The 26,087-nt window shown below is 37.5% G+C and overlaps 1 protein-coding gene across 2 annotated transcripts in view; it reads right to left on the bottom strand.

Annotated features, from left to right (window-relative positions):
• Nucleotides 1-26,087, bottom strand: part of SEPTIN7 (septin 7) — a 61,027-nt gene that overhangs the window by 8,627 nt on the left and 26,313 nt on the right. For both annotated transcript variants that reach the window (XM_069007611.1, XM_069007612.1), the window contains exons 2-9: nucleotides 18,790-18,896; nucleotides 12,761-12,861; nucleotides 12,004-12,138; nucleotides 8,923-9,040; nucleotides 7,116-7,208; nucleotides 5,795-5,891; nucleotides 3,675-3,726; nucleotides 2,646-2,771 (exon numbers count right to left, since the gene is read on the bottom strand). In XM_069007611.1, the coding sequence (XP_068863712.1) occupies nucleotides 2,646-2,771; nucleotides 3,675-3,726; nucleotides 5,795-5,891; nucleotides 7,116-7,208; nucleotides 8,923-9,040; nucleotides 12,004-12,138; nucleotides 12,761-12,861; nucleotides 18,790-18,896 (829 nt within the window). The remainder of the gene's footprint in view (nucleotides 1-2,645; nucleotides 2,772-3,674; nucleotides 3,727-5,794; nucleotides 5,892-7,115; nucleotides 7,209-8,922; nucleotides 9,041-12,003; nucleotides 12,139-12,760; nucleotides 12,862-18,789; nucleotides 18,897-26,087) is intronic.

Genomic DNA, 26,087 nt, shown 5'->3' with positions numbered 1-26,087 from the left:
ATCTGTGTTTAACCATATGCTTGTAATACCAGCAGGCAGCATCAGAGCACGTCTCCATCCTCACACAGAGACACAGGATCTGTCTCCCATGAAAGAATCGACATTGCCCCATTTTGAGACACAGATACTTCTTCCAAAAGGCAAGCAGGCAAGCATAAAATTCCTAAGGGGAGGCACAGATAAACTGTTAATATCTGTTCATCCCCCTCAATTTCCAGGAGGCACAGGGTTATTTAGGAAAATTCCTTTTATGCTGCTTCAACTATACTAGATTAAAAAACCAAAAGCTGCAAAAACACACTGAAGCCTAAAAAGCATGTTAAAGCTTAAAAAAAAAATGCTGCAACTCAACATACAGTTAAGGTAAAAACAGAAAAATAGCATCAGCTGCTTCATAACCAGCACATGCATTCAAGAATTTCTTGTATTTATTTATTAAGTCACCCTGTGTTCTGGGGAACAAACTCTTACAAAATGTTCAAAATACTCTTTGTAAGTTTGCCATAGACTTTGCCAGCTGAATCAAACTGCAATAATTTACTCATTCTCTTGAACAAAACAAAAAACCCCTGACAGCAAAGAGCATCAGTTGTATTTATTCATCTCGGAGCTGCAGTACTGCAGTGTTCCAAGTAACAGATTTCTAATGAAGAAAATAGTTCCAGAAGGCACATTCACCTGGAAATATTCAGGTGGGACAGCACAGTGATCTGAAGTGACAGGAGATGCAAAATAAGCATGCTTCAGAAAGCAAAATAATTCCAGATCCTCTTAGTGTAGGTTCTGGCTCCAATAAAAAGGATCAGCAATGCTATCAGAAAGTGAGTGGGGTGGAAGGGTGAATGAAGGTCACAAAGAGTTTTAAAACCTACTTATAGATGCATTTTTGTATAAAATAACATCTTAGTGTGTCTGCAACATGGGAATAAAAAAATTATTTTTAAAAAAAGTCCCTGTTATTTCTAAGAATGCAGAATAACCAGTCCTTACTTGGATGAGGTAACAGACTGAGTTTGTAGGTGCAGACTAACATAAATCGAAGCAGGCACAAAACAAAAAACAGCGAAAGTGTTATCACAAATTCAGATTTTTCAAAGTCTAAGGAAAACAAAGATTTTGAAAGGTATATAAGAAACCCCAGTATTTAACAACAAACACAGAAAAATGTAAACAACTTCCTTTGATAATCCCAAATAACAATGGGGAAAAAAGTCATAGCAAATAATAGTACAGTAAAAAGCATAGTAATAGCAAGTTAGAAGTCCTGGAGGAAATGCAGAATCTTCTCTTCTGCACTTCTATTACTACATTTTCACCTGACATACTTGCTATGTGCACTCAGAAGCCTTGAGATATGAGTCAGGGATAACATGATGGCAAGAAACATAATAGTGAGAAGAAGTAACCACAGTGTTATGGACACACATATTTGAAAACCAGTATTTTTAAGACTTGACCTCATTAGAAACTCTACTTAAATTCAAGTACACTTCTGAAGAGTTGCTATAACTGACATAAACTATTACATTTTTTGCCAGTGCTGAGCAGCAAAGTCTCATGTAAGCTCACACTAGATGAAACTAAGTCATGTCCACTTAGATCATTCCCTCACAGCCACTTTCAAAGCATTAACAGAGCGTAGAATAGACATTTCTTTAGTGAAAAATGGCTTTGTAGCTGTCATATGGATGAAAGTAGCAGGTATTTCCAACTAATTTCAGGGATCTTTTTCAGGAAGAAGAGTTGTAACTTTGCATACCAAGCTGAAAAGAATAGTACCCTATATTTCCATAGAGAAATTTGTACTTAAATATAGTAACACAAATAAGAGCATCATTAATTATTAATTATTTAATCACTAATTGCTATTGCTACAGTTACTATATGCAGAGCAGGACATTTAAAAGTGTAGCTGTTCTCAAATAGCACTATTCAATTCAGAACACAGTACAGCCGACTTTTAAATCTTTCGATAACTTCATCAGGTTGGCAAGTAACTTCTTGTGAGAGGTTAATAAAAATGACATATCAGGGTTTGAAAACAGCAGCTAAAAAAGTGCCCAAACACTGCGTTGCAACTCACTTCTCACAAAAGATAATGATGTTGCAATAATTTCCCTGCCATGATAAGCAGCCACATGAGTAGCCAGAGCAGCATTTCAAAGATGACAGTAGCAGGTCTGCATTTTCAGAGTTTCTAAACAAGTATGAACCCATTCTTCTCAAAAACATCCTTGACACCAAGTATTGATCATTCACGCAGAAGAACCAATAATTCCAAAAGTAACATGTAAACCAAAATAGAAACACTAATGCACAAAAACTTAGCAGTACCAGAGAAATAAAACTCCAAGAAAATGTAAGGGTTCTCTTCAAAACTGAATCTATTATTTAACATGTTCAGTGAAACTAGTGTAAACCTCAGTGAAGGAGGAAAAAAACCCAAATTACAAGTAAACAAGAGGCATATAGTTTCAGACACAGCAAAGAGACAACTGACTGAAGGCTATAGATATACAAACCCACCAACACCTCTCCCCAAAAAACCCAAAACTGAAAATACCACCACACATTCACAAAACAAATCAAACAAGAAGAGGAGAGTAAAAAGATTAAAGTGCAATACAGACTTAACAGGAACTTACTTTGTTAGCTGCCCTTTATTTTTGTTGTTGTCAACACCGTTGTATGTAACAGCTGCCAGTTTTCTGCTTCTATAGTTCTCATAATGTACATTGTTTGTGACATCCTTCAAGTCCTGCATATGAGTTCTGTCAATAAGTGTAATTTATCAGCTTAGTGCACAAATACAAAACACTATCCGAAAAATCAGTCCATGTTCATTTTGCAGATTGACTTGAATTGAATGATATCCCTCCATTAACATCCCATTCCCCATGATGTTGTTACTCTACTATTTGAATCACAGCTGTCAAGACAGCAAAGGCACAGAAATTCCACATTATTTTGCACTGAACTATCTAAAGCTTGCAATATTCCAAACACTAAGTTACAGGGCCACTCTTTGGAAAGTTTGAGTTCTGTGGATAAACTTGAAGGTATTTGATAGGCAGATAAGAAAACTGTGTATTACTACTGCAGTAGGTGAGAAAAAGCATGTCAGGCAAGAAACAACAAGCCAAAACTTCCTAGTTTCTATCTTTTAATTCTACAAAAGCTAAAAATGTTAAGCTCAAGACTAAGCTAAAAGCATTAGTTTCTTTTCACAATTTTCCACTGTCAGCCTGGAGAAAAGCAAAGCTCAGTAATCAAACCAACAGTTGTAACAGCAGATGTCTAGTGGACTGCTGGGAGCACAGGACTCAGGACCTAACAAACAAAGCATAGGTACTCTTGCTTTAGGTAAATTTTCAGTGCTAAATGTTTTAGAAAATGCCTACAACTAAGTACAAATCAGCACTAACACGTAACTCAGGTTCCTATGGACTGTCACAATATTCCAGAACAAGTAATCACAAAAAATTCACTATCAACACCACTGCTTGCTAAATACGTGGTTAAACAAGATACCATAAAATGTAAGATAACTGTTTGCAACTAAAAAAATGGGAATTCATATGAACTCACTATCTCAAATTCTTTTTTCTCCAATACACAATATCCCAATCTCTCAGGCACACCAGAGAACTTAATGTTACCTGTCAGTTACTTACCTTATCAACATGTTCCTCAGAATTGTGAAGTCACAGTGTTCACCATTTTCAACTGCAAGAAGACATAAGCTTTTGTTGAGATGTCAACCAAAATCTGTGCCTTACACAGAGGTAAGATGTCATCCATCTACATTCATTCCACCAACAAATTACTTCTACAGCCTTTCCTTTCTCAAACGTGTGTTAGCAGAAGGAAAGCATTAACAATGTAACTATATTAATGTGTCTAACTAGCAGAATTCTTATGCTCCCCTAAGCCATCCTGGCAAACCATACTCTGAGTCAGTGCAGCAGAATAAGTTACCACAACAGAAACACAGTTTTGCCAGTTTAACTAACTGTTTGGTCACTTGGATGCCTACTAGTACAGCTGTGTAAGGATCAGACACTAAGTGAAGACCTCAGTCTAGATCCAGCTATACCCAAAAACCTTTAAAAGACAGACTCAACCTGTTTCTCCCTGCGCAATAAGTTGCAGAAGTCTTTATTTTAATATGGCTTTAGCTCTTAATTAATGAAGCAAAGGAAGGCTGTGTACTTCTGTGTATTGTGAATTTGATGCACCTACCTACAGATCAAGAGAGAACTGGCAGCTGTCATTAGATGCCACCTATTCCACTGAGCCTATCATCCCACTAATGTAGAAGAGGCTGATGCTGTGAGTGGCATTTCCCTGAGAGATCATGAAATGACACTGGATAAAAATGCACATTCCAGAACTCCCTGCTGTGCAGATAGAGAAGGCAACACACAAAGCTCTTAGCGCACGCAAAATAAAGGCACAGGGCAGGTTCCAATGTGCCTCTGAAGTTAAGACAGACATTTTCATGGGAAGGAGAGAAAAAAACAGGATGAAGGAATTAAAAGAGCCCAAGTAAATTCAGTAAGTCGTACAGAAAAATGCAGAACACTGAACACACAAAATGGCATTCTTGTATCAGCACTCCTGCATTATTTTATTCCATGGTTTTACACAGAGTGGTAAATTCCGCTCAGATGGTACATGAAGTCATACTCTCAAAAAAGCATCAGCTCGGTCCTTAGCTGACAGACTGCAAGCCACTCCAAGAGGTTCCTTTTAGTTAGGCTAGCTCTTCCCTTCCAAAAGTCATACAGTCGTGAACATGAAACCTTTCAGAAATTTGTTTTGAAATAAAGAAAAGCAGCACTATTTTGCACATCTCCAAATGCCAACACAAGAGCCTGAAATAAAGCTTGATCCTCTGTGATGCAGCTGGTTTTTACTTTCTGCCAAACCTCATTTCCTGCCAGACATGTACTTCAAAGTGTTACAGCATTCCTTTTTAAAGTACTGGTCCATACACTGCTTTTTGGCTGGGTTTTTTTTCTGTTTTACACTGCATCCAATTTATAGTCCATTGCCCTTGGAAGGCAGAAATAGCAAGGAAAAAAAATATTCTCTTTATTCAATACATGCACGCCAAAGGAAAAAACTCAATGATCATGGAAAAACAGTCTAATAGTGATTGTTTTACTACAGAGCATGGTGCAAGTCATGCCATGTGGCATTTGAAATATATGAATGGCATTAAAGCACAAGAAATGGTTGCCAGAACATGCAGTAATCTTCAAGTCTCTATAGCAGTAGAAAGTAAGTTTTAAACAAATTTAAAAAAAAAGAAAAAAAAAGAAAAAGAAAGATAAAAGTATTCTATTCATTACCAGGTACCTTTCTGTTGCTACACCCCAGCACTTAAGGCTCAGATGTTTTAGGGAAAATTGACTTTATGACAATAGAACTGATCAAATTAATATTTATAACATGAATACTGTAGAAAGAATTATTTAATACACAGGTTTTAGATGAAGATAATTAAGGTAAGAAAGCTAGAAAACAACTGTAATTTAAGCCACATCATTACCTGCAGTAAATTACTACAGGTTTTACAATTCCTCACTGAGGCTTCAACAGAAATCTGCTTGCAAAGTTACGCATTGCAAAACCTTTACCCTGTTCAATAGCGTCAGAATAACAAAATGATATATTAAATTCATTTCCAGATCAAAGACCATTCAAATTAAGCATTTCAAACATTTAAAATACAGGCTCATGTCTAGTAAGTTTTAAATGGATTAAAAAAATCACAAGAAAGCCTTACCTTCTGCAACACCCCATGGGTACTGCCTTCCTCTAACTCTCTTGCCATTGACTTCAATGATCGTATTACTTCCTACCACAGCAAGAGGTAAACGGTCCTACAAGACAAAGTATGACTTTAAAAATCAAAATCTGCTGCCAAAAGATACTGAAAGCATGCCCATGTATCAACTTGACATAAGCCAGGTCAGTACTGTAACACTGCAATGCAGCTACCCCAGAAGTGCAAGAATAGTGATGTTTATTGACCTCTGCCCAGTTGAATGACTTATATATACACACACTCCCCTTCTGAATTCCTTATGCTGCTGGATTCTGTAAATCTAGTTAAGAAACAGACATTACTGTTAGTAAGCTAAGCAAGAGGCAAACCATTTCCTATTTACTCAACTGCACCATTATTTACCAATTCATATTCCCACTGGCTACTAGGGCTGCTACTTTGACTAGATCTTGTACCCAGTTTTCAAAGGCTTGGCAAATAACTACATCAAGTTCTTGTTCTCAGCTAAACCCAGAATGCCTCCAGTCTAACAAGCAACAAAGGAGCCAAGAGCAGCTTCAAGGGGCAGAACAGGACATGGTACAAAGCTAAGTACTCTGCACTTCTGCCTTTGCTTTTATTCTGCTCTTCTCTAGGCTTAGTCCCAGAACATCTTCCATTTTTGTGCTATTTGTGTTTATCTAACCTAGGAGATTTCCCCAGTAACAAAAAAAATTAAAAAGATCTTACAAGCTGTTACATCTACTGAACAAACAGAAGCAAGGCTCAAGAAACATATACAACATGGACTCCAACATGAAAGAACAAACTGAAAACATGAGTAAACCAAGAAAAGCCTTTCAACATCCTGACAGTCCTTTTGATTTTCTTTAGTCATTCGTCTCCATGAAGGTTTCAGTGTATCAATCAGCCAGAGTGCTATTAGCTGTAATGCACACACTTCATGCCACTGCACACCTCCGTCTGAACGACAACCCTTGCCTCCTTCAAAGCTCAGAACCGAAAAAAAAAAAATGTGGTAGGTGGATAGAAGTCAAATTAGAATGAATTTTAAAAAGTGATCTTTAAGAGTCCCTAATGAACATGTCGTCTAGTGCTCTCATTCTGAATTTTAGCCATTGAAGGACTTAGCCAGATGACTTGATAATGTCATTCATTGCTTCTGATAAGGAACAATGACCCCCTTAGGACAGCTTTACATCTGATTTCTATCTTCTAAACATCTTGGTGGGGTCCTTCATTAACAACAGAATGCTTTTCAAACTCAACCCCCCCCTTGCCCCTCCATAAGCACTTTTTCAAAAGAAAATTAGTTTACCTTTATCTTTTTAACAATCTTATTTTCTTCTTCATCATCTGTTTCTGGAAATTCATATATTTTAATTTTGTGTTCTTGGATTTCTTTCATTATCTAGAAACAAAATTATTATTTGTTTGAGGATTTCATATTCCATAACGGCTTGATTTTTTTGCTGCAGTCTGCTTCTCCTCCTTCTGTCAGCATTGTAAAATCCTTTAGATTTAGGTGACTTAAATTACAACATAGAACTTAGACATGTTTAACACCCAAGGGGTTCACAGTATGACCATCTCTTCTTAGCCAGGAGAAGACATAATCAGAGCTAGAGCCTCCCAGCTACCAGAATATTATCCACCAGTACAAGACAGCAAAAATTAATACCGGTTTTCTACAACGGGACAAATAAGAGGTTTACCCTAATGGGAATTCTACCTGCATAGAATTAGGTGCAAAACCTAATACAACACAAATTGTCAGACTAGTCTCACAACTGAGTCCCTTAAAAAACCCAAACATTTGAATGGATAATCGCAGGCACACTTTATCCCTCTGAGGTCCCACAATGGCTACTGCTGTCACTCCTTTTCTGTTTCTAGCACACCTGACCATCAGGTGCTTGAAGCAGGATCACCTGCCTATTTTAATAGAGCTTGTGACTGATGGACTAACTAGAAGTTAGTAGTGTTGAAAACTATTTGCAAGCACTAACGGAAATTTAAGAATAACTGAGAGCATCATCAAAAAAGTGATTGTACTGTTTTGATGCTCTATTTGTCTGAAGGGTATTTTTAAAAACAAGCTGATTAGTTTTGCAGAATTTTAGAATGGAAAAATATTAGACCATTTAGCTGACAGCTGCACTGCAGAGCCCTGGGGAATATTTCTGGCTCATGGGCTTACAGTCTTAAGAGAACTTAAGTTTTCAAATCATGCAAGGACTTATTTTCAAAGTTTGGTTTTGGAAAGTCTCCCCTATTTAACGTCCACTCATTGATAAAGCTGCTTATATGTTTATAAATATTCAGTGTTCTACCATTTTTTACTTCCATTTTGTAATCTAATTTTTAATCTAACATAATTAAATCAAGAGTTTTACACACAATATCTCTAAATGCCACCTTCTTTTCAGAACTCTGTGTTCTTCTAAACTAGGACTTGACAGAGTTCAGTAAAACAAACTATGTCTTGTCTTGTTCTGGGTCCTCCTTGTCCTCTTCATACAATACTACAAAGCTTAACTATTCTACTCTGATTATGTATCTGAAAATAAAACATAAACCACTTGTAGACACTCACAGCAAATATATTCTACAAGTACAAAGACATTGTATCAGTTGTATCAATGTTAGAATTATCTCACCATCTTTAAAATGCATCACCACACCCAAGAGTGAACAGGTTTACTGATTCTCATCTAGTACCTGACCTATCTTTAATAAATGCACTGCATCAATGTGGAAGTGAACACCACAGTGCAATCAGTAGTACTGTGATACTGCTGAATACCTTCTTTTTTTTTAACACACTTCTGTTAGGCACCTAAATCTTGAAAGCTTTTTTCCTCCCTTACTGATTTTTATCTCAGCAGTGAATTATTTCACTTGCCAAAAAACACACTATACTTGAAACCTCTTCCCCTGAGGACAGAAACAAGATTATTTCACCAAGAATTATAATTAAATCTAGAGATATAAATTACTTAGCTTTGCTGTCTCAAGTTATTGCTTCAGGGTTTAAACTTTGCATGCAAGTTAAATCTCACCATTTCCATAGAGATCAACTTACTAAATTATCCTATGTTGTCAATATTAATTTTTCAACTCACCTGTTTTTTAAATTGTTGGCATTCCTCAGGTGTAAGTGTGTCTGCTTTGGCAATAAGTGGAATGATATTCACTTTTTCATGCAGGCGCTTCATAAACTCTATATCCAAAGGCTTAAGTCTGAAATACAGCATTAGAGCTTTGCAATTTATATTAATTAAACAAGATTGTACAAATGATGAGATTTGTCTTGACAACTACTCTTAAGACACTGATTTATGAGTGACAGATGACTGAAAATGAAAAGGCTACCTGCAATTATTACAGGAAATCCCCTAGAATGTATAATACTAATATTACTAGCAGTCATGAGACTTCTGCTAGCTGAAATTATACTCATTAAGCGAGTGATAAGAACTCTCTTATGAAGGTAGTAAAGTTTGTGTTATTAGCTGGAAGATAATCCAACTTAAAGCCTGACTGATAAGAGTTCACAGTTCTGAATTATGCTCTGTTCACACAGCTGCAGGTTCTGAAAGCCATGTCTTAGTATGCTTCTTCTTGAGAGTGGGCTAGGAAGCTTTTTTTTTAAGACCTTAAGATTGCTGAAGACAGTAACCTCTGTGACCTATGTACAAATGAATTAGAAATACCTCATCTCTAAATTGCTATATAAAACAAAAACCAGTTATGAAAGTGGATGACAGTGACAAAAACCAAACCACCGTACAGGTATTGGATGGCTTGGTGGTAGCATATTCACCATCTATATGGATCAAAGTGGTCGGTATTTCCTGTTTCCTGAGGTAAAACTAGAGAGGTTTCGATACATTAATACTTCAGAATTATAGCAAGCTTAGTCAGGCTTAAAGGATTCACTTAAAAGATTTAATAAGATTATTCTTCATATAAAAGAAATTAGTATTAGGAACATTAAAACCAGATTCATCTGGTAACGAAATTTCTGAAAACCATACATAAAAGAATGAAGAAGGTATTTTAACATTTAGTAACTTAATTTTAACATCTTCTACCTATCACTGAATTTCACCAGTTCTCAACATGTTTCCATTAAACATCTAACATTAAAGCACATCTATATTGTAAACACTTTTTTGGTTATCCATTCACCTTAATATGCTTTCCCTCTACTTGCTTCATAAAGCTCTCTAGGGCACCAACACTGGGTTTGGGCAGCTGCCAAAGCAGAGTTGATCAAAACAACAGTGAACACGTAAGGACCTGGGAGTTTACACTGAAGCAGGAAAGCTTTATGTAAAGATCCCAGAACTGCAGAAAGATGGTGAATTCCATCAAGGCCCCATTCACTTACCCGGAAGGCTCCTCCTGGCCCCTGCACCCTCTCCCCCTGCTCCCACAGAAACCAATTCAATCAGCTCAGGTGTTTATGGAAATACTAGCTAAAAACAGTGGGATGCATTAAATGGAATGACTTAAACTGTTGATTTTTAATTTCTATATTTCTGAAGCAGGCTTTTACAAATGTAAAAGGACAAGTAGAAGTAACTTCACCTATAAATGCTTTTAATTCAACGTAAATATAATCATGCATTAAGAGTGAAGAGGACACTACTTGGTGGGTTAGATGTGCTGCTGTCTGCACAGGAAACAGGAGCAAAGACTGCATCACCACAAAAACCAGGTAGGAAGTGAGCTCTGTCCAGGTAGGAAGTGAGCTCTGTCCTTTCAGAGAGGGCAGCATCTTAAAAGAGGAAATGAATTGCTAAAAGCAGCACCAATTTTCTTCATTAACTTCCTTACCTAGATGACAATTCTAAGCATTTATTCCAGTAATTGAAAAACAGTATGCAAACCTAGCATAATTTTACACCTTTTTCTCCCCTAAAAATAACATGAAATACCTGTAACAAGGAATATACTTCTACAGCTTTTAGCCTCACAAATTTAGTGACCAAATGTTAGTCTATCAGAAACACTACCTTTCTCTTTCCTTAGGAACAATTTGTACCTCCCACTGATTTAGGAAGTTCTAACACATAAGGGGGTGTGTGGAGAGGAGACATGTTTTTTGAAGAATCTGAAAATTAGCTCAGAATCAATTGGCTAACACAAGGAATCATCCTCCCTTTATTTAAATTACATTTTGGGTTTTGCATACTAGTAAAACAACATGTCAAGAATTCAGTATTTGCATTTAAAACTGACATGAATGTTCAGCAAAACTAGCATTACAAACATGCCTGTGAAACAACAAAAAATACTTAATAAAGGCAAGTCTACATAAGAAACTCCACCCTCTGACATTTCTTTCCATATTTGGAAGTATCTGTACAGTTCAAAATTATTAGACCCATTCCAATGCTAGCTACAGAAGCTAAGTGTAACAGCTGGCATTTTTTACTGCCTGAGGAATACTCTTTAAATTCCTTCATCACTCCCTCCAACAAGTTTTACTACTTCTGACCTACACAATAGAATAGACTTACACTTATCTTCGTCTACTTCTGGTTTTGAAGGTATAACTCAGGAGTCTCTGACAAATTTCATCATGATACCATGATAAAATGCTAAGCAACCAGTTTCAGATAGTCAATCTGTACCTAACAAACCCTGGAAATGCAGTTCTCCCTGTCTACCACTAGATAGAAGTCTGATCAAGTTAAACACCAAGCAGAGGTGGAAGATAACATAATAACTGAAAAAAAATCTGCAATGTCTACACTGGAATTGCCACTGGACAAAATACTACACACCAAGTGAACTAAAGCATGCTTACAAGGATGCATGAAACTTCCCATCTATAATTTAGCATTAAAGGGAGTGAGGAAGAGTGGAAACGAAAAATCTTGTTGCTTGACATGTGAACAAGTTTCTCCTTCTAATGTGATCTAAAGACATAGATATCACAGACCTGGCACTTGTCAATGTCTTTGTATTTTTCATTGCTAGAATTCCGTTTTTCTTGTAATGCAATTAATGTGCAATCTTATTTTCTGGTGTTTGGCTTGCTAACGTTCGACAAGCCAAAGTAAACTCCTCTTTGAAATGAGGCACGATCTGCAGGCCATTAAGAAAATCCTATCTGGAACTTAGATTGCCAAATTTGGATACTTATATGAAATAGGAGACAGAATGAAAACATAAAATACATTAATACAAACCCATGTCCTGAAGGAGCAATGAAGTATAAACAACACTGCACTCTATTATCTGGCATCTGGCGTCTGTTCACTCGAGATTCTGCATTCAGGTAGTCCTCAAACTTACTGTCAATATAGTCGATAACTGGCTGCCAGCTGTAGAGATTATATGAATAAAAACCCGTAAGTTACATTATTTACATAAAGAAATCTGGTTTTGCTGAGAAATAGATGTTCACCATTTCCCCACAGCTTGGGTTGATTTTTTTTTTGTTTCACTTTTCATTTACTTTTTAAAATTAAGATTCTTCAACACTGCAATTCAAGAGACCAGCTCCTCAACTTAAAATTGAGTTACATAGTTCAGAAGATACAATGTGTGAGTCCACTGAAAAAACCTTTCAAACACAATCACGGTCATCGTAAAAGCATAAACTAGAATACTTAAGAACAGTAGCCAGAGAAATATGCTTCACTGAACACATCTTGTGACAGCATGGAAGATGGTTCAGCACACTGCATAAAGAGCATAAAGTGCATGGAGAGCCAAACACACCATTCAGTTTAAGGGGAAAAGCTGGCAGCATTTCAATCAAGTTATAAAGGTACTTGGAATTACAGTAGTTAGAAGTTTTCTAAAGGAAAAGTTTAGGAGTGTTAATATTTTAACTGAATACTGAAGCCTGCGTTTTAAAATATGTCACAAGGTATTATCTCACACACATGCACAAAATGCAGTGCAGAATTGTCAAGGGAGAACATACAAAGAATGTCTTACCAATTACTATTATCCACAGCATCTCCAAATCCTGGTGTGTCAACTATTGTAAGTAGTAACTGAACACCACCCTCTTTGATTAGAACTTTTGACTGCTCAACCTAAATGAAATAAGGTAAGGAGAATAATGTAAGATAAAATTTTTAGCAATTTAGTCACCTATCTTAAACACTGTTTAGCATTCAATGAGTAGGAAGTCTGACAAAGAATTGCTGACTTTTCTGCTTCAGAGGCATGCTGTGTCTGTTTTGCTCATAAAACCTCAATTATTTTACAATAATTAATATTTTTTTAAAAGAAAAAGATCATTATTTAAATAAAGTCAGTGATTAAAAAAACCCTCTAAGTATATGGGATAGCTTAATATTTTAATTCCTGATTAAACAGGGAAAACCTTAACCAGGCATTAAACTTGATGAAGTTGCAAACTTCAGTCAGTCCAAAGAAAATTACACTTTTCGTAACTCATCCTCCCCCCAAGCACCTTAAACATTTCTAGTCCTGTTACTGTGTTTTTAAGAATACATTTATTCTCCATACTGGTTGGGAATGGAATCACAAAGTGAGGGTTTCCTGTTACAGACAGAATTATATTGGAAAGTAATACAATCTGGCTGCAATCTGCTGAGCTAGACCTCATGTGACTGTAATGGATTGGGTTCCTGTTCACTCAGGTCACTGATGGAAACCCGTCTCAGAAGGCAAATGCATCAGCACAAGGAATGATGCAACATCTGGGTGTGGGAATTCATGCCTCCAGTTGTGACCACCAATCTGCAGCACAGCTCAGGCAGCTTGCAAGTAACATGTCATCAAACAGATTAAGCATGTCATGACAGAGAAGATCTAGGCTAAACAGCACATGGACTGCTACCCCCTTCTTCCTAATTGTATCTCAGTTAATTACTGATATTGCTAATGTCAGGTCCATCTGTGTGAGAAAGTGCTGTAAACCACTGTCCTATCAGTAAGATGCACAGCTGTACGAAATGACAAACTCAAGCTGGCTTCTTTCCAATTGCTCAGACATTTAATCTTTTTTTTTTCCTGATATTAAAAGAATTCCTCTTAAATCACTAGTGACACCGTTTTCCAGATATGGATTCAAGAAACCACCATGCAAGCCATTTTTGCATATGAACCATGTGAGAGCTGGCAGACTCAAGGTGATGCCACCTTGTTGCTCATTGCTTAACATTCCTTAAGCCACTCAAATGCTAACTGGGGAGAGAAAAGAAAGTTCTATTTATAAGCCCTTTCTGGATGGTCTCTTGACTAGTTCAAGATCTGAGAAATACCATATTAATGCTTCTTAAGCTCTTGCACATCCCTAATTGTTATATAAATGAAACAGACTCTCACAGCCACACCTGAACATTGTTGCAAATGCTCTGCAATCACTGCTTATGTGATGCAATGTAAATCCACAAGATAAATTAACACTGCAGAAAGTCGAACTAAATACCTCTTGCACAAGCAAAACACTGATTACAATTCAGAAGAGAACATACAGAATCACAGAAAACAGCAACTATCTACAAAGAAAGCTTCATATTTAACCTCTGAGTATGCAGGATGCTGTTTTTATCTACTCATCAGTAGGGATCCTACCCAAGTCAGATCAATCCCTTTCGCTGATAGCTCTCAAAGAGTTAACAGCTACCAGGGAGCTAGTCACAGGTTGGGCTGGACTTTAAGACCACCCAATTCAAACTCCAACATGAACAGGCCTGACTGCAAGGTTAGGAAGGTATAAACAACCAGGAATTAAAATCAAGCAAACAAAACTGTACACACACCAGCCTAAGACACCACCAAGTTACTCTTTCACAATCTATACAACTCTCATCCCTCCAAAAGTGTGCAGCTGAAAGCCATGAGAGCCTAGGAGTATATGCACTGCTTTAGAAACTTACATTTTAATTATGGTGAGTGTACTTCCCCCCATCCTCAAGAGTTCTATAAAGAAATTTTATTGTACACAATTGATACCAGAACTCAAGACAGTAATCCCCAGCCACAGCCAACTCAGCCAAGAGTTTACTACTCACAAGCTTTAACACACAAGAGATTAACTTCTGATTCCTTGCATTCTTTTGGCTATCTTGCATATAGTAACCACACAGCCCTCCTATTACCAAACTCTCTGCGAGTATAAGAAACTCACAACACTTGCAAAATACTAGAGAAGATAATGTTAAAGAGATGTAGTCTTGCCAAGAGCTACAAGGTATCAGCTTCATTCTCCAGCACAAAAATTCCCAGCAAGAACCATTAAATTATTATGGGCTCTCAGTGGAATGCTTTTACAAAAGAAGCAATTAACAAAACATTACCTTGAACATACATTTATAACAAAGGAAAAAAGAAAGGTCAGGAGATCCTCAGAAATGTCACGCCAAACATTTTCCCTGATTCCGTCTGCTTGTAAAATCTATGTGTGGCTGAATTTGTGAAGTCACCTTCTGACAAATGGTCTGCAGCAACTGAATCTCTGCAGACAGTGCTAATACATTACTGGGTGGTGAGGATTTAAATTTTTTTCTTACTTTTCATAATTCATGTAGGTATCTTGCTATCAGAGTGGGGTTTTCACAAACCTACAGAACAAGAAACATTAGCTGATGAATTAAATGTCCTAAGCTTGTGCTGCAGACAATCAGACCACATCCACTATATCTTGTAAGCAGTAGATTCTACTGGCAGGAAACAGTAGATGAAGACCCTGCCACAAAGCCTCTGCAAAATAGCATTTTTCTAACCTAGATGGATGTGTCCATACATGGTCAAAGGCACAGAAAGCAGCAACATCTGGAAAAGATCCAAAAAATCACTGTAAACTAGTGTCATTCATAGTTAAGCATCCAACTGCATCCTATCATCTGATTTACAAGTATTCCCAAGGGATTCATGGAAAACATTAGTTAAAGTCTTGGAATTTAAGACTTTTTAAGAAAAGTCTCCTCCCAACAGCCATTTTCCCATGCACTCCAGTCAGCTGGGTCACACGGGTCTCCTTGGCAGTTACTACACAGCGTTCATGACTTGGTGCTTGTTATAGCTTTTTATTGGACAAAACACTCCTTTTAACATCCTGCATTCAAGGCAGTCAGATAATGATCAGAGTAAACACCTTTAACAGCCCCTCATTTCTGTTTCCTTTGAATTCATCTGACATCAAATCACTTAGTCTTAACTGTTTTTCTGCATTTTCTATGGGATTATTACAAAGGACCTGCCTCACAAAACAACTCCAAACTGCAATGGTTTTCAGGCCAAACCACAGTTTGTGTTTATCTATGTGAGAGCCTTTTAGACAATTCCTGATCAGTAATTTGGTCCCACCATACAGGTGGTTATTACAACCAAGATTTGAGGACGCTCAAATGAGGTGGTTTCCTCTCATCCCTACCCTACAAAACCCTCAAATTAAAAAGGTTTTCACTGGCAGAGTACAAATCCAGTAGATCCAAACAGCAGCTCCCATTGCTTATTCTTCAATATTTGACAGGAAGCACCTCCAGATCATACACATAGTTGCTAGCACATACAGATTTTCAAGCTTATAGAGGGAAACAATTTTATCCTCACTTATACTGAAATAAGATATTTCCCAGTTTCTTTCTTAAAATGCTACACTGAGTTTTCATTCATCCCAAGGAACTGAAAGCAAAGTTGCACTGCAAGTAAACAAAAAGAAAGTACTTATTAGATAAAGTAAACAGTAGTTTCTAGAGGGGAAGATAGTCTTTAAATATACTTAATTCCCACCATATTATTTTCTAAGTCATGTCAGAACCCAATTTACTATTGAATATAGTTTTGGCAAGCTCTTGGCCTCAAGCTATTGCCCACACAGTGGAAGTAGGAAAAAAATGCAATGGCTTATCAGCCTGAGCTCTGTTCAAGGATTCCCTCCCTACCCACCCCCCCCCCCCCCAGCTTTTTACAGTAAAAAAAAAATCATTAAGTGAGGCTTTCTGAAAGGTATGGATCTTTTTCTTCAACCAGTAAATCATTACAAATCAAACCACCCCTGATGGTCAGAATGAACAGGGTCATCTAATCGTCACCTAACAGATGAAAGTACTTAACTCAAATTCCAGAAATTCCACACAGTTTCATATTATTTTTTCTTACACTGATGCACCTTTAACTAGAGTGGGAGCGAGTTATCTTTGAAAGATGTCTTGGTCTGGGTTTTCTTCTTGTTAGCTTGTGTACAAATTCTTCCAAAGATTTTTCCCAACTGAAAAAACCAAAAATCTTCCAATGACAGGGAATCCATCCCACAATTATTTAAACTAAAATTCTATTAACATAACCTGAATTGGTTTAACTTCTGCTAAACCAGTGTGTAATCATCAGTAATGAAATCACGCTACATCTCTCTTCCTATAAAAAAAAGTCACCCTTCTATTTGGTTTTTGAATAGTCACTGATTAGTTCAGTAATAAGCATATTATATGAGAGTTTAACTCTTTGAAGACCTCTTTTCCACTTAACATCTCAGTCAACCTTTCTAATACAAATAATGGTCTGATGCCCCTACTAACAAGCTTTCAAGTCCATTTTGTCAGTCACTATGGTTCTACATTAAACTTATAAGATACCCTAACAGAAATGATCAAAGCTTACAAAGTATTAATGTATTGGTAATCAAACTCAGGATGTTCAAAAGCTTTCCTCCAAATTAAAAAATCTGTATTCTGCAATGACTTCATTTTATCATAGCATTCAAGTTTTCATTGACAAGCATCGCCATTCAAACTTCTCAGTACAGGCATAACTAACTTCTTCCTTGTACTGTAGTAATTATTCAGTGTTCTTTCACTGGATTAAAAAATGTCTTACCTAAAATCCTGAACCAAAAAAAAGAGGTCCCACAAAGCAGTAAGGTCAGTGGTTCATGGCACTGAAGCTGAATCACTTAATTTCAATGAGTAAAAAAGCACTTGTTTTACAACTTCTGTTTAGCACTGTGCATACCCTCCTAACTCAACAAAGGGCTTAATCACTTTATGACAACTCTGCAATTGCTCAGTCACTTCAGCCACAGCTGAATTTGGCAGCTGGAGGAACACTGTTGGACAACAGCAGCAATGGAGAGCACCCTTGGTCCTCACCTGTACGAAGTCAGATTATCATAAGGTATCTTCACCAAAGTGTTAAACAAGTGCAAATCAAACCAGATAAGCAGAGTTCATGCAACCTTATTCAGCTGGTCAGCTGTGGAGGCAGAAAACACCCCACAAACACAATGATTTCCTAAACTACCCATAACATTATTATTTCTTAGCATTAGGTAATTGTTATTTCTAATAATCTTTTTGTAACACAGGAAACATGCTCCTTTTTTTGAGAGAAAATATAATTGATCAGTAGCAAGTTATTATACAAAACAAATGGATCAACTTCAGTCTTCCAGCCTTGGACCAAATATTCCAGTTCCACCATGCACTTGCAGGAACATCATCTTTGCCCATGTAAGTCTAGTGCTTAAAGTCAGACAGGTTCATCCTAGTCCCTGATGTTTCAGAATAACAACTTGTAACAGGTAAACAAGGTACCACAAACACTACAGTCTGCGGAAGACTCACAGATACTTTCATACCCCAGGTCCCCACACTTCTGTGAAATCCTTTAGTATTTGGCCTCTAAAAGCCTGCTTTCAACAGTCACACAGGTTTTACTGCACATCTATGCATTTCTACAGAGTTACTCACTATTTTAATTGATAATAAACACTACATTTTCAAAAATTTCTGCACACATATGTGTTTTCTAATCTACAGGCAAAACACAAAACACTTCAGGGTTCCCACATTTCTACAGGCTACAGGTTTGAGAACCTGAAAGTTTTGTATAGCTAAGATAGACTGAAAGACACACTGAGTATTCTTAGTGGTTCACATCATGACTGAATGCATCCTGGAACTCAGGTGCTTATGTGATAACTGTGTATCACCTTACATTACTAAATTGCAAGTTACAATGTTCAGGCTGTACCTTTTTTACCCCAGACATACCTGTACAGTCTTTTTAATTCTGTGTGAAGGACCTGGATACTCTGGGGAATACAATTCTGTTAAGAATAATGAGTTGATTAATGTTGATTTTCCCAGTCCAGATTCACCTAGAAGAAAACAGAACAGTTTCAGTAAAACCAGGAGTATCGTGTAAAATATAAACATTTAGATCTACATTTCAAACACTTTTGAAACATAGTACCTGAAAACATGCACTGCACTCTTAAGAGTTTGAGAATCTATCATCTTTTCAAATTTCAAGGAAAACCTTTCAAATCCCACTGTCACTGTTGGATTCTATAAACATTTACTTTTCTGATCATACTGAGTGCATTCAGCACTTTTGTCCATTGTTCCCATTACAACACACAAAGATGATATTACATTAAATTTTATACACAAGCTATCTTCCTGGTAAAACTAATCATAATGCCAAAGCAGATTATGTTGTCTCCTTTATTTCAAATATTGTTTGAGTGTCTTTATTATCAGGATGGGGAAAAAAGAAGCAGGGGTAGGAGTGGGGGGAGGGAGAAAGACTGAGATTAGTGTGCTGTAACTATTAAAGCCACAAGAGATAAAATGAAGTTTCAAACTATGTGGTTTGCCTGGGAATTTTGTTGTTGGGGCACAGAAGGGGGCTGGATTTTATTTGGGCTTTTTTGGTAATTTGTGCACAAGCAACAATAAGTCAGCCTTGCTGAAGAATCTGGAGACACTACTGCCATGACAATCCAAGCAAATACAGTTAAACACCCCACAGCAAATATTACCTTCCATTTACAGCTCTACAGAGATAAGGGCAAGAATTTCAGATCAACTACTTAAGAGTATTTTAAAAGAAAAGTCTTTTAATTTTTTATTGTAAAGAAACTACTTCAACACAACAATTCACGCTGGCATGAGAACTAAGGAAAAAGGTATAAAAAAATGATGCTTTCTTTCTGTTCAAATTTCATATGCAGTCTGTTAATACATTTACCTAAACAGAAACAGACACAGAGAAATTTGCTTTCAAGCTAACAAATTTGAGGGCAAACTATATACTTTCACTGAAAGAGGAGAATGAACTGCACGGCACCCATACTTGAAAGGAAAAACTTAACTAAAGTACTAATCCCTCTAGCCTCAACAAATGTAGTGTTGATTTAGAGACTGAACTCAGAAAATTTCCAAGCCTGTCTTGAGATAAATGTCCTGGGTTAACGCAAGAGTTGCAGAACAGAAAGTAGTTACTAATTGTCTCCTCTGCAATAGGCATCTGGGTTTCCTACAGGAGCTGGCTGACACACACCAGCCATCTCGATTACAGTGGTGTAGCACAGAGTGTCTGCAGCACCGAGCAGAGCAATCTCATTAGCTACACGGTAAACGGATTAGCAGCTGATGAAACACTGCAACCAGAGCTCCTGCCGGCTGTCTGCGCTCTCAGTAGAGCTTGTTCTTCAAACCCCACCCTCTTGGACAGATGAGCTAACCCGTGCTGCGAGCAGCGGCTGGCCACAGCCAGGCTGATGGGCTGCGGCAGCCAAGGAAAAGGGAGATACTCAAGTTACGGTCTCAAGATAGCAATGAACACTAACCCCACCAGGACAGGTTTATGCAAGCCAGCAGAGACACGCTTGCTGAGAAGATTTCACCAATATCCTGCAAATTTTGCCTTTTCCCGTGGTTAGATTCATGAGGAACTTAGGAACTACGCAGTAAACACAGTGCCTCCGAGTCCGGTTATAAAGGACCCAAGTTTTCTACTCTGCATTTGCAAGACTTTAAGGGCAGGGTCAGCTGCAGCCGAGGGGCCTCCCTACCAATTCTGCAACACAAAAGCTCCTGAAATGCACAATTTTCCAATCTCATAGATGCACCCTGGTTAAAGCTTAACCGTCTCCATCACAGCCCTGCTCAAGAAATGCATACCATTCCAGTTAATGTGAAGGTTTTTATCCACCCTACTGAAGCCCTCAAGAGGCTGGCTCTGATTTTTAAATGTACAATTCATATCCTTTCAGTGACCTCTGCTTTTTAACTTGAATCTTGCAAAAGTCACCCTACTACAGTATTGAATAAAGAATTTAACATCAGATTCTACTTCATCATACAAAAAGGGTTGCCCCTTCTTCTCCCTTCTATTAGGATTACTGCTGGTCTTAATATGCTAAAGAATTTAAGGTGAAAAACACTGAGAACAACCATTTCTCTTGAAAATGAGTACCTGTCAAGTTGTCATTAAAATTCAACATATGGAACTAAGATTTTCAGCTTCAAAAGAATGTGATGGAAAACCAGCAGTTTGCCTTAGATGGCTTGGGCAGTTCTGGCACTCCATACCAAGCAGACCCTGAACTAACTGCTGAAGCATTACATCCTGGGAGATCTGAGGTTTGTTCCCCTCCTCACCCTTTGCCCCCTTACAGCTGGCAAAGTTATGAAGACAATTTTGAACTGAAATCAGTGAAAAGAAAGTATGCTAAGGATATTTATGCACAATCTTGTTCCCAAAGGTGCCCAGTTTCCTAGATATCCTTACCCACCATGCTAACTGTAATCAGCCAGTGCAGATTATAACAGTTTAAACTGCTTAAATGCTACCAGTAATTGAGGTACCACATGTAAGAGCTTGCCTCAATGCACCAATCCTGGATGCAGTTGTGCCTTAGATGATGCAAGGGTCAACATCTACAATGGTAGTAAAAGGCTATAATATCAAATAAAACAATTGCACTGAAACTGTAGGCAAAACCCCTAACTGGAACATTTAATATTGTACTATGGGGAATTATGCTGCTTCTACTGTAATAAAACAAGAATTTCTCTGCTGACTACAGAGAAAGCAGGATTAGAGAAATCAACTGTAATTGAACAGTTCTAGTAGCCTTTCTGGACACATTTAAATATCCTGATCTTCATTAGAAAGATTGTAAAAAGTAAAAAAAAAAAAAAAATTCACCCCCCCCAAATCCCCAAAACAAACAAAACCACACAAAGCCCCCTTAAGTCCACACCCAAACAAAACCCTCTGTCTTTCCCATGCTCAACCTTGCTCAACTGAAATTCACCTGAAAGGATTGCCTACTGGAAAGGCTGGGAAATCAGCTTCCAAGGATGCAACAGGCTATGAATATGACTAACAAAACAGCAAGGGAGAAGGGAAAACAAGTGAAGTTTCATTTGCCTTGGCAGAAACAAAAAGGTACATCCCAAATAAAATGTATCTTCCCGCTTTCAGTAAGCGCTTCTGATGAGATTTGCCCTTTGACCATTACATGAACTGGCCAAAGGGTGCAATGTAATAGAATCTTTTCAACAGTAGTAACTTCTAATCACTTAATGAATTATTATGTGGTTAGACCTAGGAGCCCAATTTAGAGTGAGCGATTTTTAGAAATTTGCTTTAAAAAGAAGAAAAGAAGGAAAACATTCTGCAGGGTAATCCTGAATTCAAAAGGTTAATTATTTCTGGTATCCAGGTCCTGCTTTTACCTTGCTCTCTCTCTCCCACTAAATATTTCACATAGGCTTCAAGTTCTTCTGAATATTGTTCTTTTTTTTCTTCATTATTTTGTGTCTCTTGTTTATCAGCAACTTAGTGTTTCAAAATGTTAACATTTTATCAAGCTGTTTTTATAGCCACAACCAAACACATGGAGCTGGCCACTCTTGAGAGAAATAAGCATGTGCTTTTACTAACATACTTCTGTCAGTCTTGTGAAGGAAGAGCTTTTGTGAGCCCTTACAGGACTAGCAAAAGTTCCAACTCTTCTAAAGTCCATGAATTTCTAAATGGCTGTACAAAGAGTGGAACTCTTCTTATACACTTAGGTTAACAATTACCTTCTGACCATTAGCATCTTTATAAAGATGGCTCATAGCACATCATTTAAAATTAACCTTGGATAGCAAAATTTTTTCTTCTGTGAACAAAACACTGATCAAGTACTTCCTTTTTTCCCTACACATGTAAGACTAGCTGTAACATGAGAAGGGAGACCAAGAAAAAAATAAAACCAACACATTCAGTTTCTTCTTTTATATCTCAAGCATATGCATCTCAAACATATCTCTGGGGGTCAGAGGAGACCACTGGCAACCACTGGAATAGTTTGCAAACCAAGTAAATAGTCTCCAGAATAATACTAAAGCAAGTAAGTAAAGGGAATGAACAACTAAAAAACTACAACAATGGTGTGCAATCCATGTGAATGGGGGAAAGCAGTGCTCAGGTAAAAAACTAAGTAACTAGCTCAACAGAGCTACATAAATCTTTCACCTTCATTTCTAAATCCCTCCCTGTAAATGAACCAGAAATCCTAATCTGTGATAATCAGTTAGAAAATCTATTCACATCTAACTTGTTTCCATCAGTTCTTGCTATGACTTTATTACCACAAAAAACCTCAAACTGCCAGCATCTCCTCCCTGTGATGATGGAAGTGAATTGTTACCCTTAATGACGCTTTTTTCACCATTCATTGCTGTGGCACATTGAGAATGTGGCATATTTCCAACCTCCCCCAACTTTTCAGCCTCTGCCATTCATACTCAAAAATACTCATACGACAAAAAATGGGCAAGAAGACCAGTCCAACCCAGCTTTCTTTCAGCTTTATCTGTAACTTCTGGTGGAGACTGCTGTTTTCTCATTCATAAATTGCCCCTCAATAATGCATCACACTACCTCTTCTAGATACCACATCATTCTGAAAATCCAGGATCAGTTTTCTTATATATTTTTGGGATCTTGTTTTCTAAAATCCAAGCCCTGAACTTAAGAGCATGACTTGCATTCTTAGGTTTATGACCTCATGTGAGAGCTCATTAAACATATCAAATGATCAAGGTAAGCAACCAATCTTGAACATATTCAGCGTGCTTTCTGCATGCTTTATTTCCTACCTCTTCATCATAAGTTACCCTTGCAGAAATCACAAGAAGTTTTCTACCCTTCAGTATCATTACTCGGCTATCTACCAGTGAAACAGTATTTCATGCTTACACCCTGTGACAGTCAACTGCACCACTGGGAACATGACCACAAGTGCTATGTGTACTTAGGAATTTCAAGTTGCTTTCCTAAGCTCCAGGTGGGACTACAAGACTGCCAAGGAACCACCTACCAGCAAGAAAAATGCTTTGCAGCACCATAAACCAAGACTTCAGTTAATTTGCTCAAAGTGATTTGCTTCATGTATCATCACCAAGGAGATGACCCAGTCTCTGTCACTGTCCCTATTAACTGGACACAGCAGGAACTGCAGATTCAAAACATGCATTAACTGCTAACTGATGGCTGAGAGAAGGTAACTCATCCCTGTGGGACTTGCGGATTATTCGAGATAAACCACCAATAAAGCCCCAAGGCACCCAGGTTTCTACAAATTGCACAGGGTTTTTGGAAGCTTCCACTGCATTCTAAATAAAAACGTGTATTTAGAGTTCCTTGATACAGTCAAGCATAAGCTGCAGTTGCTTCACTGTTTCTTCAGAATAAAGATATCCAACAATACTTACTTCTGTGATGAAGTGCATTTGATAGCACATTTGATAGCCACAAGGAGTTACAAAGGGATCAAATTCAATAGAGAAAATGTTGTACTTCTCCACAGCCTACTTAAACAGAATGTTTACATCAAAGCATTTTATTTTCAGCTGGTGAGCAAGTTTTTTCATGGAATTTTTCCATTTTATAAATTCTTATTATTGTGACAGTTTTTGCTTAAAATAGAATCCCATTAGTTTGATGCTGGTGACTCAAAGAAGGGTAAAAAGCTTGTCAGAAGGCATAAAAAATAATGCATTTCATCTTCTTTCATCCTTGTACAATTCACAGTTTATGTGCACGACAGCACCTGCAGCTTTATGCAAATGTGCAATAGCTTTGATGACACTGTAACACGCAGGTTTTTGCTTTTATACAGAAGGAAAGTTACATGAATACTCAAAGAGCCTGAACTATGCTGAGTGATACGATGGAACCACCCTCTTGCTGAGGGGGAATGGTGCTCTGCCATGTCATTATAGACAACCACAAAAACGGAGCTTGCAAGATGCTTTTAATTTCAAGTCTGATTTTAGAAGCTTTTGTAAAAGCTAGTTCCTGCCTTCAGTGCTCGACAAAATACAAACCAACATTCAATAAACATGTAAGAACATCCAAATTAAAACCGTCAGGAAGAGGATGGAAGCAGGACCATGCTGCTGCCATATATCTACTACTCCATGCAGGATGGTGTCATGTGAAATCTTGCAAATGATCAACTTTGTCTTTTATAGACATTTATAAGGGGAAGAAAGCCAAAGCTCCACCATTTCACAACTTGAATGTGAAGCATAAATTATGGAAGCAACATATGTTAGAGCCACAAAGATGCTCCTAGTAAAACAGAGGAATGAGGAAGTCTAGCAGCAATAAATTCATTTCTGCCTATCAGCAACTGCATCAACAGCAACAAAAATTCAGCATTCAGGATACAGTAAGACAATTTAATCAATTTTCTTAGAGCAGAACTTAAAGTGCAATAACTGAAGGCAGACTCTTGGCATATCATTCTTGTCATAGATGACATTTAAATAATTCAGAAAAGCCATTAGCAGGGAAGGGAAATACTTCAGAAGAATATTGCAACAGATTCTACATACCATTTTTCAAGTACTATTGTTTCCTCTCAAAGAAGAAGCAGGTCTAGCTTTCTACAAGTGACAGATTAAAACAGCCATGAAACAATGGTTTAACTTCACAGGTGAAATTTTGGCTACTGCCAAGAGCAATGGTCCCCTACTCCCAGTCCAACTCTTGCACTAGAATTCACAATGCAGCATGTGAGGCAAGAAGCGATCCAGCAAACTAGGGCACATAGGGCTTCAGGACAGGAAAATGAGGGGAAAATGACATCAGATAAGCTAAGTCAAATACTCTCCTCTCTTTCTGGAAACAAGAGTAAATGTAAAAAATCTGCATTTAAAACTAGACCTCTTCTCTGTCACAAAAGAATCACCAACAATTCACAAGTCAAAGAATTCGTGGCACTTCCTGAAGAAAGTCGTATTTCCTCTAACTGCATATACAGGCTTTGCTCCTGATAAACAGCATGTCTGCAAAGTAGCCATTGAAAATAGGACATTACCTAATTTAACACAAGGCACAGGAAGCAATCTTTCAGCATTTTGAGCAAAGGCTTGTAGTCCAGTAAAACCAAGGAATCAAAACCACAAGTCTCTCTTCACTTTTAGATCTTCAACACTACTGCAGATGAAAAAAAACACTCCATGGCATTGGGCCGCTCATATCTAGTACCAAGAAC

Source organism: Aphelocoma coerulescens, chromosome 2 (genome assembly GCF_041296385.1).
Source record: "Aphelocoma coerulescens isolate FSJ_1873_10779 chromosome 2, UR_Acoe_1.0, whole genome shotgun sequence".
In the NCBI taxonomy this organism is placed as follows: domain Eukaryota; kingdom Metazoa; phylum Chordata; class Aves; order Passeriformes; family Corvidae; genus Aphelocoma; species Aphelocoma coerulescens.
The sequence above is the reverse complement of the archived record's forward strand: the minus strand, read 5'-3'. Positions and strand labels throughout refer to the sequence as shown.